General features: G+C 41.3%; 1 protein-coding gene across 1 annotated transcript in view; it reads right to left on the bottom strand.

Annotated features, from left to right (window-relative positions):
- ASIP (agouti signaling protein) overlaps window positions 1–13,398 on the bottom strand; it is a 161,679-nt gene that overhangs the window by 81,617 nt on the left and 66,664 nt on the right. Inside the window, exon 4 of the mRNA XM_047854206.1 lies at window positions 10,602–10,732. Coding sequence (XP_047710162.1) covers window positions 10,602–10,732 — 131 coding nt within the window. The remainder of the gene's footprint in view (window positions 1–10,601; window positions 10,733–13,398) is intronic.

Here is a 13,398-nt window from a genome sequence, read left to right on the forward strand (position 1 = left end):
ATCCCTGGGATGGTAGAACCATGAGTGATGGGGATGAGTGTGCTCAGGGAGGTGAGCAAAGGCACTGCTATTTGGGAGCCATAGCAGAAGTCTCCATGCCCCTAGCTAGGCTTAGCGAAAATGTCCTAGAATAGACAATTGTCCTGGGCAAAGAGCTCCAAGGTGGCAGGCACTGATTAGAGAGTTTCCCCAAATACCTATAAGCCCCTGAAAAAGGACTAAGGTTGGAGTTTTGGATTTTCTACCCACTGGTGGATGGGAGCCAAGGATATTTAATCTAGAAAACTAAGAAATGCAATGTTTCCGTGACTGTATGTCATGGAACGAAGGGTTACCTGTTAACAGTGTTTAACACCAGCCTTCACCCTTTCCTTTAAAGTATTTAGGTTTCTTGCCTTAAAGAAACCTCTAATTTGATTTGTTAACCTGCCTCTCAGGAGTTGGAAGCTGGAAGTGTTCCAGGATATGTGCGTATGGGTGTGCATGCTACTCTATGAAGTTGCCTATTCCAGTCCCTCTCTTACCAATTCAGTGGGAGCTTAGTCAAAGGTAGACTTGGCCAAGGTCCCCTGGAAGTGGGAGGAAAGTTTGCTGGACAGAATAGCACACAAAACTGGGATTGCTCAGGACTAGGGCTCCCCAAGCTCTGCTGTGAAACCCACCTGCAAGTCTGCACTGCCCCCAGGTGGCCACACCAGAGCTCTGCCCCCCACCTGGTTTGGGGAGAAGACTATCTGAGATGTGTGCGTCTCTTCCAGCTGGAGCTCTTTGGAGACCCAGTAGTGCCAAGACAAGGGGAAAAGCCAAGACCTGTAATCACCAAATTGGGCACGGACATGTTTAAGGAATATTTTTTTGCAGTGGCACTATGTAATTTTTGGCATAAATATATTCAGAAAATTTGATTTAGTTCACTAGCTAAAATGCTCAGGGATTTGGGGCAAGAGAATGCCAGGTAACTAAGGTTTAGCTAATATTTTCTGTTTTTACTATTAAAGATATTACAAAATTGTTTTTAAATGTTTATTCATTTTTGAGAGTGAGAGAGAGAGAGAGAGAGCACGAGCAAGGGAGGAGCAGAGAGAGAGGGAGATACAGAATCCGAAGCAGGCTCCAGGCTCTGAGCTGTTAGCACAGACCCTGATGTGGGGCTTGAACCCACGGACTGTGAGAAATTGACCTGACCCCAAGTCAGACGCTTAACAATTGAGCCACCCAGGTGCCCTATTAAATAGAGATTTTTTAAACCTAAGAATATTTTTCTGACATTCAATCATTCGAACAATTATTGGGGAGCTAGTTTATGCTATGCACTATACTAGAAATGGAGGATATAAAGACATTGTCTTTGCCTGCAAAGTGCTTACAGTTCAGGAGAAGAGACACAGAAGTATAATGCAATTATAAGAGATAGTAAATAACAACAATAAATGAGGTTTGTGCACTGATAGAGGTACATATAAGATATGTAAGCACCTGATGGACCAGGGGATGGGACTAGACAGGGAAGTCTTCTTTCCTGGAAGAAGTGATGTCTGAACTGAATCTTAAATGATGAATAGTATTATCTATGTGGGGATAGGAGGTTGACGACAGAAGGAGACCACCTTTAAGACAGAAAGGCCAGCAATAGCAAAGGTAATGAGGAGGGAAAGAAAGGTGGGGGCAGGAAGGGCCCTAAGGGTCAGAAGAAGCAGACAGAGAGAGCCTTAAATATAAGATTAAGGAGCCCGGATCATATCCTATAGTGTTGCTGAAGAGTTTTAAACAAATGGTCAGATTTAATTTTACAAATATGCTCGCAGATGTGTGGAGGGGAGATTGATGTGACACATCTGGAGACAGGAGACCAGAGAAACTAATCTAAGTTAAAGCAGAATCATACAGGGGAAAGAAAAATGAGCACCTGAATTAGTGAGTTTGGGGAAGAAACAACAGATCTAAGGGCATTGCATGCAAGGGGATTAAGCAAAGGAAAAATCAGTGAAGACTCTCCAGTGTCTAGCTCAGGTGACTGTGTGGCTGATGGAATTACCAATCAGATGCTAAATTCCAAAGGAAGAGCAAGGCTTAGTGAGGAAGGAGGTGAGTTCTGTTTACTTTAAAGTATCTCTGGTATACACTGAAATAGAGATATCTAGGAATGCATTCAAAATAAAAGGTAAAGTTTTAGGGAGAGATGTAAGCTAGACATGCGAATTTTGGATGTTACTGGCCTATAGATCATAATTAAAACCAGGGAAACAGATGAAATCACCCAAGGAGAATAGGAATAAAGAAAAGGAAAGAGATCCAAGGACTAAACTCTGGAATGGGCTAGGAAACCTTTTGTAGTATCATCATATACATTTTTCTGGGGCTTCGGAGTTTACCAGCTGCCTTCACACCTATACCTTACTCAATTCCCATGTCAGGGGCTCTGTAAACTAACTGGCTAAGTCCGTTGTGATTGTGATGATGCCAAGGCTGCGATAGATTCAGTATATTTGGATGGGCAGGATATGGGCCCCAGCCCTTCTCCCTGACACTGTGTCTTTCCCAGCTATTGACTCGAAGCTCTAATTCCCAGCTATTGACTCGAAGCTCTGAGTTAACATGACAGAGTAGGATTCCTGAAGGGATTTGGAACTTTTACTTATTTATTTGTTTGTTTGTTTATAAATTAAGAAGGCTACATGCCCAACATGGGGCTTGAGCTCAAGCCTTAAGATCAAGAGTCACACGCTCTACTGACTGAGCCAGCCAGGGGTCCCAAGGGACTTGAAACTCTTGCCAAGACTCCTGGTTAAGAGCACAGCTGACCTGTGACCTTGGGTTAGAAAGGCTGTGGAAGGACAGTGGCAGAGCTGACAGAAGCTCAGCAAGTAGCTTGTCTCCAGAAGCAGATGTAGTGTGTCTGCTTCTATGTGCCCTAAAACAGCAGTCCACCAGCCCCAGTTGAGGAAGGACTGCAGGCTAGGAGGAGAGGTATCTTTTCCAGGTACAGAAATAAGTAGTAAGAGCACTTTCTCCTTCCTCAGTGCTTGGGGGCAGCAGAAGGCATCAAAGCTGGGGTGACCCTACAAGGATGTTTGTGAGCCAGTGTGGCAGAAGGCAGGGCAGAGAGATGAATGCAAGGACAGTATCACTCTGACAGAGTCCTCACTTCCTCTAAGTGGCCTTGCCACTCTGAACATATTTCCATAACATCTCTCAGTTTCACCATGTATTGTATACTTGTTCCCATTTCCTTGATTTCCTCAGACTTTATCCATGTGGCTTTTTTAGGGTTTGCTTTATCTTACACTCAGGGGGAACGAGGAGGTATGCACAGAGGTTCTGGGCACCAAGACAGAAGGTATAGTGGAAAAACCTTGGCTTTTGAATCTTACCCCTATTCTTGTTGGTTGAGTGACAGAGAAAATGTTTTGTTTAACCACCCTATGCCTCAGTTTCCTCATCTGATAAATGCTTCATAGGGTTGTTGTGAGGATTAGCCCAAATGAGTGGCACTCAATACTGTCATTGTGGAAGTTTCATTTACTACAACTATCTTATCTTGTTTATCTCTTCAAAAATTCCTACCATTATAATGGTCTCTTTAGGCCCAAGACCTAAAAGCCCTATTGTAATGTTTATATTGGAGAAATATGATTCTGACCCAGTAACAGTCTTTATCTCAATCCTGAGTTGGTTTAGGTCAAGCAGAGGGCAGGAATGGGTCAAGAACAGTAATCTTGGTTGAGTTGGAGTTGAGGAAAAGAAATGTTTCTAAGCTTCAGTCATTTCGATAATAGCATTAGTATCTCAACCACATCCCCATATCACCTATATTATTGTTTAATTTTTTATAAAATCAACTATCTTTTCCAAAACTTAAATACATTGATGTAAGAAGGAAAATTTATATCATATCAGTTCATTTGTCATAAAAAGAATATAACCCTAGGAAAGAAAATGAATGAATAAAGCAGTGTCATTAAGTTCTAAATAGCTACTGTTGCCAGAAAAAAACCTCCTGGTCTATTTTTTTTTAAAAGGAGATTGATAAATGTTGGATAATGTTAATGACATATTAGGCCCAAATGAGAATTTCTTCCACCTGTAATCCAGGCTTCAAAGAAGACTACAAAGGGAATTACTTTCTCATGATGTGATTCTTTGTTGTTTTACGTTTGTCCATTTACCACCTAAAATCATGTCCTATATAACTCAATATCATCTCATGTACTATCACTGGTACAAGCCCTAAACTTTTAGAAACAAAAATTTTGATGCATGAGAGTAAATCAGGCCTGGGATGTGGGAGCTAAAACTGGGGCTACTAGATACTAGAAGTGAATCAACATAACCAAGTACAGGATCTTCAAAGGCCACCTTCACTCCCTTTACAAGTTTATGTAAACCCTTTTGCAACATTTTGTAAATATCGTCAGATTTCTCTTTTTGCATCCTCTCTTGCACCTAGGATAGGGTGGCATGCATAAAAGATGCTCAATAAATACCTGGAGCTGCTGACTGAATAAAATGGTATTATTAGAACAAATTGTCCAAATAGGACCCTAGGAACCCAAGAGAAAGACAGGTTTTCTGAAAGGTACTCCCTTATCTCCCACCACCAGCAGATACAGGCTCAGCCTAAAGCCTAAGCAAGGTATGGAAATGCCATAAATTAACAAAGTAAAATCGGTTCTAAGGACTGAACCTTGAAAAGAATAATTCTTTCTCCTCTTTTGAACTTTGAGATCCGGGTTTTTTTTTAAAGCATTTTTTAAAAAAAGATTTGTTTATTTGAGAGAGAGAGAGAGAGAGAGAGAGAGAGAGAGAATGTGGGGGAGGGGCAGAGAGAGGGGGAGAAACAGAATCTGAATTAGGCTCCAGGCTTCTGAGCTGTCAGCACAGATCCCAACATGGGGCTCGAACTCACGAACCGTGAGTTCATGACCTGTGCCCAAGTCCGCCACTTAACCAAGCTACCCAGGCACCCTGGGGATCTAGTTTTTAATAAAGAACTTTCTTTACTCTTTAAAAAAAATTTTTTTTTAATGTTTATTTATTTTTGAGACAGAGACAGAGCATGAATGGGAGAGAGTCAGAGAGAGAGGGAGACACAGAATCCAAAGCAGGCTCCAGGCTCCTAGCTGTCAGCACAGAGCCTGACGTGGTGTTCGAACTCACAAACTGTGAGATCATGATCTGAGCCGAAGTCAGAAGCTCAACCGACTGAGCCATCCAGACACCCCAGAACTTTCTTTACTCTTAAAGTGGTCCTATCCCATTTTCAAGTGGCAAAAAACTCCAGAGTAGGTTCCCCCTCATAATGAAGTGCTCCAGATGTGTCTTGCATTTAAACCATCAAGGAACCCTCCTTATCTGCTGTATGTAAGGGACTGGTACCTTAAGTTTGCATCCATTTGAGTATATTTTCTTGATTTTGCACAGATAACGTGAGTGACGGATACATAAAATCTGTATCTACTACTTATGAAATAAATATTTGAGTTTCTCAAAGTCAGTTTAGGAAATTCAAGGCCCTCCAAAAGAAAGGTGAAAACACCATCATTAGACATTCAGCCTTGAGGAAATCCACCTTAAAGTTAATAGGCCTGTAGACAGAGATGAAACTGACAAACCTTACATACCTGGCCCTAGTCCACAGCAGGGAATTTACTTTTCTTCTGAGAAGGGACTTTAGATGCCAAAGGAAAACAAAGATTGAAAATAAACTCCTCTCGGGGCACCTGGGTGGCTCAGTCGGTTAAGTGTCCGACTTCGGCTCAGGTCATGATCTCACGGTATGTGAGTTCGAGCCCTGCATTGGGCTCTGTGCTAACAGCTCAGAGCCTGGATCCTACATCAGATTCTATATCTCCCTCTCTCTCTGACCCTCCTCTGCTCATGCTCATGCTCTGTCTCTATCTCTCTCTCTCTCAAAAATAAATAAACATTGGGGCGCCTGGGTGGCGCAGTTGGTTAAGCGTCCGACTTCAGCCAGGTCACGATCTCGCGGCCCGTGAGTTCGAGCCCCGCGTCGGGCTCTGGGCTGATGGCTCAGAGCCTGGAGCCTGTTTCCGATTCTGTGTCTCCCTCTCTCTCTGCCCCTCGCCCGTTCATGCTCTGTCTCTCTCTGTCCCAAAAATAAATAAACGTTGAAAAAAAATTTTTAAATAAATAAATAAATAAATAAATAAATAAATAAATAAACATTAAGAAAGCAAGAAAGCAAGCAAGAGGGAAAGAAAGAAAGAAGGAAAAAGAAAATAAACTCCTCTCGGGGCACCTAGGTGGCTCAGTCTGTTGAGTGTCCAACTTTGGCTCGGTCATGAGGTCATGATCTCAGGTTTGTGGGTTTGAGCTCTGCATTGGGCTTACTGCTCTCAGCACAGAGCCTGCTTCAGATCCTCTGTCCCCTCTCTCTCTGCCCTTCCCACGCTCACACTCTCTCTCTCTTTCTAAAATAAATAAATATTAAAAAAAAAAACCCTCCTCTCTGAAAGGGCATAAACCAGCTATAGAAAGATTTCAGAAATCTTCTGTCCAATGAATCTTTCTGCCCACCCTAGTTTAGTGCTGAGGCTCTGTTCCTGGATTCTAACAAAGAACCAGCTTCTGTGAATTATTCATTTATGACTATCAATGGATCATCGAGGGCAACTTCTAAATAACCAACTTGTTCCCCTTTGTTCCCCTTGTTCATTAATCAGTGCATTCCCAAAGACTACACATTTTGATTTTCAACCCAAGTTAAACATAATGAGGAATGCTACTACTGCCAAGAGCCACTCTAAATCCCAAAGTTAGATATAAATGATTTGGGGATTGTCTATTGTTTTAGAGAATTCCTGCCAAGCTCCTTGCAGAAAAATAAGTTGACCTCATCAGTAAATCATGTCATCACCATTGACCCATTTTCTTTCCAATTTTGGTGATGAAACCATTCTATCAGTTGAGCAGAGTTAAATTATCAGATTCCTGAAGTAATTCTCCTTTGGACTTACCTGTGGAAATTGCTGAGTGGGAAGAGTCAGTGAACTCAGAGACCAAGCTCTGGTTCAGCGACTTTGGTAGCCTGACCAAAACTATCCCGTCTTCCCACTCCTTTTTATGCAACCCTGGACTGTTAATGATCTCAAGCTGTGGGGCTACCCCTCTGACCCCTTTATCTGGCCTTCCAGATCTTCAGAGCTTTCAGGGCTAAGGGCCCTCTATATTCTCCTGCTCCTGCCCTCCTCTGCTTCAAGGATCTTTACCTCCCAGAGTGTTACCAACTCAGCAGGAGTTTCCCTGGTGTGAGTTATTTTGCTTTAAGGCTACTTTTCTAACACATTTCTAATATGGAAGCAGCCTGAAATTAAAATGCACAAAACTTAATATTGGACACCAAAAAGGATTTGGTGCAATTGAATTTCAGGCATTGTCTAGGTCTCCCTGGAGTTCAGCCTGCTGTGAAGGGGCCTCCTGTCCATGGTTTTGGAGCAGTTTGATAATTTGAAACATCACTTAGCCATGATAGATCCCTGGTACAACCAGAATCCAACAGATTTCTTTCTTTCTTTCTCTTTCTTTCTTTCTTTCTTTCTTTCTTTCTTTCTTTCTTTTTCTTTCTTTCCTTCCTTCCTCTCTCTCTCTTTCTTTTTTTTTTTTAACGTTTATTTATTTTTGAGACAGAGAGAGACAGAGCATGAACAGGGGAGGGTCAGAGAGAGAGGAAGACACAGAATCCGAAGCAGGCTCCAGGCTCTGAGCTGTCAGCACAGAGCCCGACGCGGGGCTCGAACTCACGGACCTTGAGATCATGACCTGAGCCGAAGTCGGCCGCTCAACCGACTGAGCCACCCAGGCGCCCTCTCTTTCTTTCTATATTATTTTGAGAAAGAGAGAGAAAGAGAGAGAGAGAGAGAGAGAGAGAGAGAGAGAGAGAGAGAATGAGTGGAATAGAGGCAGAGAGAGAGGGAGGGAGAATTCCATGCAGGCTCTGTGCTGATAGCACAGAGCCCAACTCAAAGCTTGAACACACAAACTATGAGATCATGACCTGAGCCAAGATCAAGAGTTGGACCCTAACTGACTGAGCCACCCAGGCACCCCCCTCTTTTTAAGTAAGCTCTATGTCCAATGCAGGGCTTGAACTCACAACTCCGAGATCAAGAGTTGTATACTCTGCTGACTGAGCCAGCCAGGTGCCCCTAATAGATTGCTTAACTAGCACTTCATCCAGTGCCATTCTCCAAGTTGAATCAATACCATTTACTAACTATGTGACCTTAGACAAATTATTTAACCTCTCTGGACCTCAGTTTCCTCAAATTTGAAATAGGGGCAATGATACTCCACAGTGTTAACATGAACTTTAAATGAGATATGATATGTGTAACACACGGTAGATGCTCAGTAAATTCCAGTTCCTTTAACCCCACGTTCTGCATTTTAGAGAGAATCTATTTACCTGCCTCATCTGTTGCTTCATAGGTGGTATGAGGCTTGGGTTGAAATATTCCTTGAGGGCACTTCTAGGAAGAATATGGGGTGAATACCTTAGGAAATAACAAGGATTGACCTCTCTCTTTCTCAGATTACATGGTAAGACCAAGAGATCCTCTGTCTGAATTTGGCTCCACTTCAGAAAATGCTTGCAATATTCATTTCTGGGACAAGCCTATTAGTATCCCTAGTCATTAACACAGCCCAGTCTAGTACCTTGAAGATGGCAGTGATTTTTATCTTTTTTTTTTTTTTTTTTAAATTTTTTTTTTTTAACGTTTATTTATTTTTGAGACAGAGAGAGACAGAGCATGAACGGGGGAGGGGCAGAGAGAGGGAGACACAGAATCTGAAACAGGCTCCAGGCTCTGAGCTGTCAGCACAGAGCCCGACGCGGGGCTCGAACTCACGGACCGTGAGATCGTGACCTGGCTGAAGTCGGACGCTTAACCGACGGAGCCACCCAGGCGCCCCGGCAGTGATTTTTATCTTATAGTATGGGGTGGAATGTACTAGGTCATATATCTGGCTCATTTATAGGCCTCTTGAGAGCAAAAGTACTTTCCCAAGAACATGACATTACCAGGTCCATATTCTAGATTATTTACATGACTCACAACTCTTTGAAGCAGGAATCCTCTCTTATTCATATTTATCTCCTTTAAGTATCTACCATATTGCTTTGCACATTGAAGGCATTCATTAAATTGGATTGACTCAGTATCCTAGAACATGAAACTGAAGGGGAAAAAATGGAATTTAACATTGCTAGAGAGCAAGATCCAGACTTGACTAAAAGAACTAGGAAGAAACCAGAGCTGGGCAGAAACTTTTCTATATACCAGACTTTGCTCACATAACTTTTATTTTGTGGACCTTTACCACTTATTAGAAAGTTATCATTGCACTCAAGCAGACTACCTTAGGAATACGTTGTTAGTAGCATAACTGGCTAGAACAGTGGCTGAAATAGTTTTGTTCCTGAAGGGTACCTCCTAGTTACCAGCAAATGATAAGTAAGACCTTTTCCCCCTACTATGGGATGGGTTAAAACAGTATGTCACCAGCCATTTTGAATTGCCATGAGGCTAGGAGCTTGGTTCAAATCCCCTCTGCCTGGGATAGGTTCTATTAACTTAGAAAAATTTAAGTTTCTCAGTCAATCATTACCTCCTCTGTGAAGGAGCTTTGAAGCTTATGGAGTATGTGTTACAGTAATTCATTAATTAAAATTCCCCTTTCCTTTGGGGCGCCTGGGTGGCTCAGTTGGTTAAGCAGCCAACTCTTGATTTTGGCTCAGGTCATGATTCCAGCATTCGTGAAATTGAGCCCCACATTGGGCTCTGCACTGACAGTGCAGAGCCTGCTTGGGATTCTCCGCCTCTCTGTCTCTGTCTCTGTCTCTGTCTCTGTCTCTCTCTCTCTGCTTCTCTCCTGCTTGCATTCTCTCTCTCTCAAAAATAAATAAACATTTAAAAAATTACCCTTTCCCTTAAAACTTAGTTTTGCTACTTTCGGGCTCACTGTTAGGATTTTTTTTTTTTTTGTCCTGAGAACTAAAATGGGAGTGTTCTAGCCTGGGGGAGACAGAAGTATAGAGAGTGATTTAATCCTAGAATTCACTGGGGTGTGAGTAAACTGCTAATGGGGTTGTCTCCCCAACTAGATTTTAACTCCTGAAGGCGGGGACTGTGTCACTCATCTGTGTATCCCTATTGCCTAGTGGGGTTCCATGGTGGCTATTCAATAAATGCTTACTTATTAATAAATGAATCAAATATAATCAACATGGCAAAAAGTTATAGGTGTGAAATTGGCATATCGGTAATATGCATTAGAGAAGTGCAGAAGAAATCATGGTGGATCAAGATGGTCAAGGAAGGAGTAAGAAAGTTCCATGGAAGAATTTGACTCTCTGTATGGAGGTGGGATGAAATATAAGAATATGGGTTTTCAAATCTCTTAAACTCTGTGAGCCTCAATTTTCCCTCTATCCAAAAATTTACATTTAAAAAATGGGGACAATAAATCTACATCATACATAAAGAGTAAATGAGATAGGTATATAAAGTAATTAGCACAGAGCACGATGCACACAAAAGAATTTTCTTCTCTCTGTAAGTTATCTTCCTTTTACTAACCTGTATAGTCTTTCCTTTGGATTTGAAAGCTGTCCTGACAGTATTCTGGAGTTCACAGTGTCATTTCCTTCACCAACCAAGGTGCTTTCTAGACACCAGAGGACATATTCCAGGGAGGCTTTGTTCTCTCTCTAAGAACAATGAGATAAATAAACAGGCTAAGTACTTTCTATCTTCTATCCTTGAGTGTATGTGATTATGGGAGATCTTTACTAAGCACTGCACTCCAATTTTATTTCCATTGCCATTTCACAGAACTTTATTATTGGAATATTTATTTGAGATAATTTAGTATATATATTTCCTTTTACATATTTAAAGAAAAAACTTTAACCCACAGCATTTAGCTGATTTACTCTGCTAGTTAGTGGCACAACTGTAAACTATACTTGGGTGTTTTTATGTGGACATGTGTTTTCATTTCTGTTAGGTAGAATTGCTGGTTCATATTAGGACTATATTTAACATTTTGAGAAGCTACCAAACTGTTTTCCGAAGTAGCTGCACCCCTATCTCTTTGTTTCTGGGACCCTGGGTTCGGAAGGAAATTATGGTTCATTAGCCATTACTGTGGAAAGAAAATAGATACTGGAGAGAAACTAGATATCCAAGCATGCATTAAATTATCCATCTGGTTCAAATTCATACTATCTATGTAGTTCAGAAATGTTGAACTGAAAAATGAACATGAAAGTGGGTTTAGAACTGGTGAAATCCAGAGATGTTCATGGACAGGGTAAACCTAAAAGTCTATACCTAGACAAACTACAATTTAGAAGTAGCAGCAAAATAAATGTATTTAAAGATCTACAGAGACTTAGAATATTTACCACCAAAACACTCTTGCTGAAAGAACTATTAAGGAATGTACTCAAACCAGAATAAAAGTGAACCAAGAAGGAAATAGGGGAGTACAAGAAGCAATGGTGAAAAAAATTTGTTACACATGTTGATACATCATGCTAGCTTGTGAGACTAGCATACCCTCTAAGCTAAAAAACAAGGACAGTAAGAGAAAAAAAATTACAGGATAATATTATCCATAAACATAGTTGCCAAAATTCCAAATAAAATATAAACAAATCAAATTCAATTTCATGTTCAAGAAGGATATTACCACAGGAATGGTTCCACATTAGAAACTTTATTAATGTAATTCAAAACTGCATAATCATCTCAGTATGTATCCAAAAAAATTAAATAGAATTCAACACTCATTCATGATTTTGCTCTCATCCTTTACTCCTCTATATACCACCTTTTCCCATTCCCCTCCACAGAGGAAACCCCATACCCAAAATCTAAGGCAGGGATTCATCTAGAGAGTCTGGGTTCACGTTTTTTGCAAAAGAGAAGGAGGAGCTATTAGGATATATTCACCACTATTTCCAACTCTGATTAAAGTCTTCAGCAGAGAGTCTTCAGAATATCATACACTATGTTTTGAATAGAAGTAGTTATGTCCCACATCACAAACTTGCCTTGCTGTCTTCAAGCACTCTGCCCACCTAATTTGCAGCAGACGACTTTGCCTCCTACTTTTAAGACCAAAACAGAACCCCCTAGTTGTCAACTCCCCCAAGTTCTTTCTTTATTTCTTTTAATTTTTTAAAATCTTTATTTATTTTTGAGAGACAGAGAGACAGAGTGAAAGCAGGGGAGGGGCAGAGAGAGGGGGAGACACAGAATCTGAAGCAGGCTCCAGGTTCTGAGCTGTCAGCACAGAGCCTGATGTGGGGTTCATACTCATGAAACACAAGTTCATGACCTGAGCTGAAGTCGGACGCTTAACTTAATGGACTGAGCCACCCAGGTGCCCCTCTCTATGTCTTCTAACTCCTTTCTTTCAACCTCACTAGGAGTCCCCTCTCCCTGTTCAAGGCCTATTCTTCCACTAGACCTCTTAGTCATGCCTTGCCTCATCCTTTCTCTCTCTTCTATTCTTACCTTCTTTCTGGATATAGGACACTTTGGCTAAGCTCTTCAGTCTTATCTATTATTCTTTTCTCCCTTTCTGTACCACTCCCCTTTCAAGTTCCACTCCATTTTCCCTTTCCAGCCCAATTTATTCCTCTAATTGCCTCTGCTTTGCACATCCCATACTTTTTTCAACCCTTTATAATGTATTTCTCATCCCTCCCTAACCACTCTTGAAAATGCTTCCCATAAGGTCACCTCAGTCTCTGAATTGGGAAACCTATAGCTCCTTTGCACCCATTTTCCTTGGCATCTTTGCAGCATGTGGCCCTGCTGACCTCTCCCCTCCCAAAATACTATCCTGCTTTGGTTTCTGTGGCATCACCCCTTTCCTCGTTCTGTTTCTCTGGTTGCTCTCTTTTTAGACCCACTTGATAGCATCCCCATCTGCCAGCCTCCTAAATGTTAGCATTGCCAGAAGTTCCAGAGCATCTAAACTTGTAAGGTTTTTGTGAGGATTAAATGAGATATCACATGTAAAGTACTCTGGCACATAGTAAAAATCACTCAGTAAGTGGTTAGGGTGATGATGACGACGGCGACAACTTCATTATTTTCCAGGTTCATACACTCTCTTTAAGTGATCTCATCCATTCTCAGGGCTTCAATTCCCACTCACAAATTGATGACCCTTAAGTCAGTATCTCCAGAGTTTGAGACTTCTTTCAAAACACATATTTTCTTCTGCCTATCAGATATTTCCTGAATACTACTAGGTAAAATTGGGTACTCTTATAGTAGCCTTTGTATGGCCATTAATATTATAATTTTGTATTAACATCTTGGTCTTTCTCACTACCATTGGGTCTTCATATGCAAC

Source organism: Prionailurus viverrinus, chromosome A3, assembly GCF_022837055.1.
Source record: "Prionailurus viverrinus isolate Anna chromosome A3, UM_Priviv_1.0, whole genome shotgun sequence".
NCBI classification, from domain to species: Eukaryota; Metazoa; Chordata; class Mammalia; order Carnivora; family Felidae; genus Prionailurus; species Prionailurus viverrinus.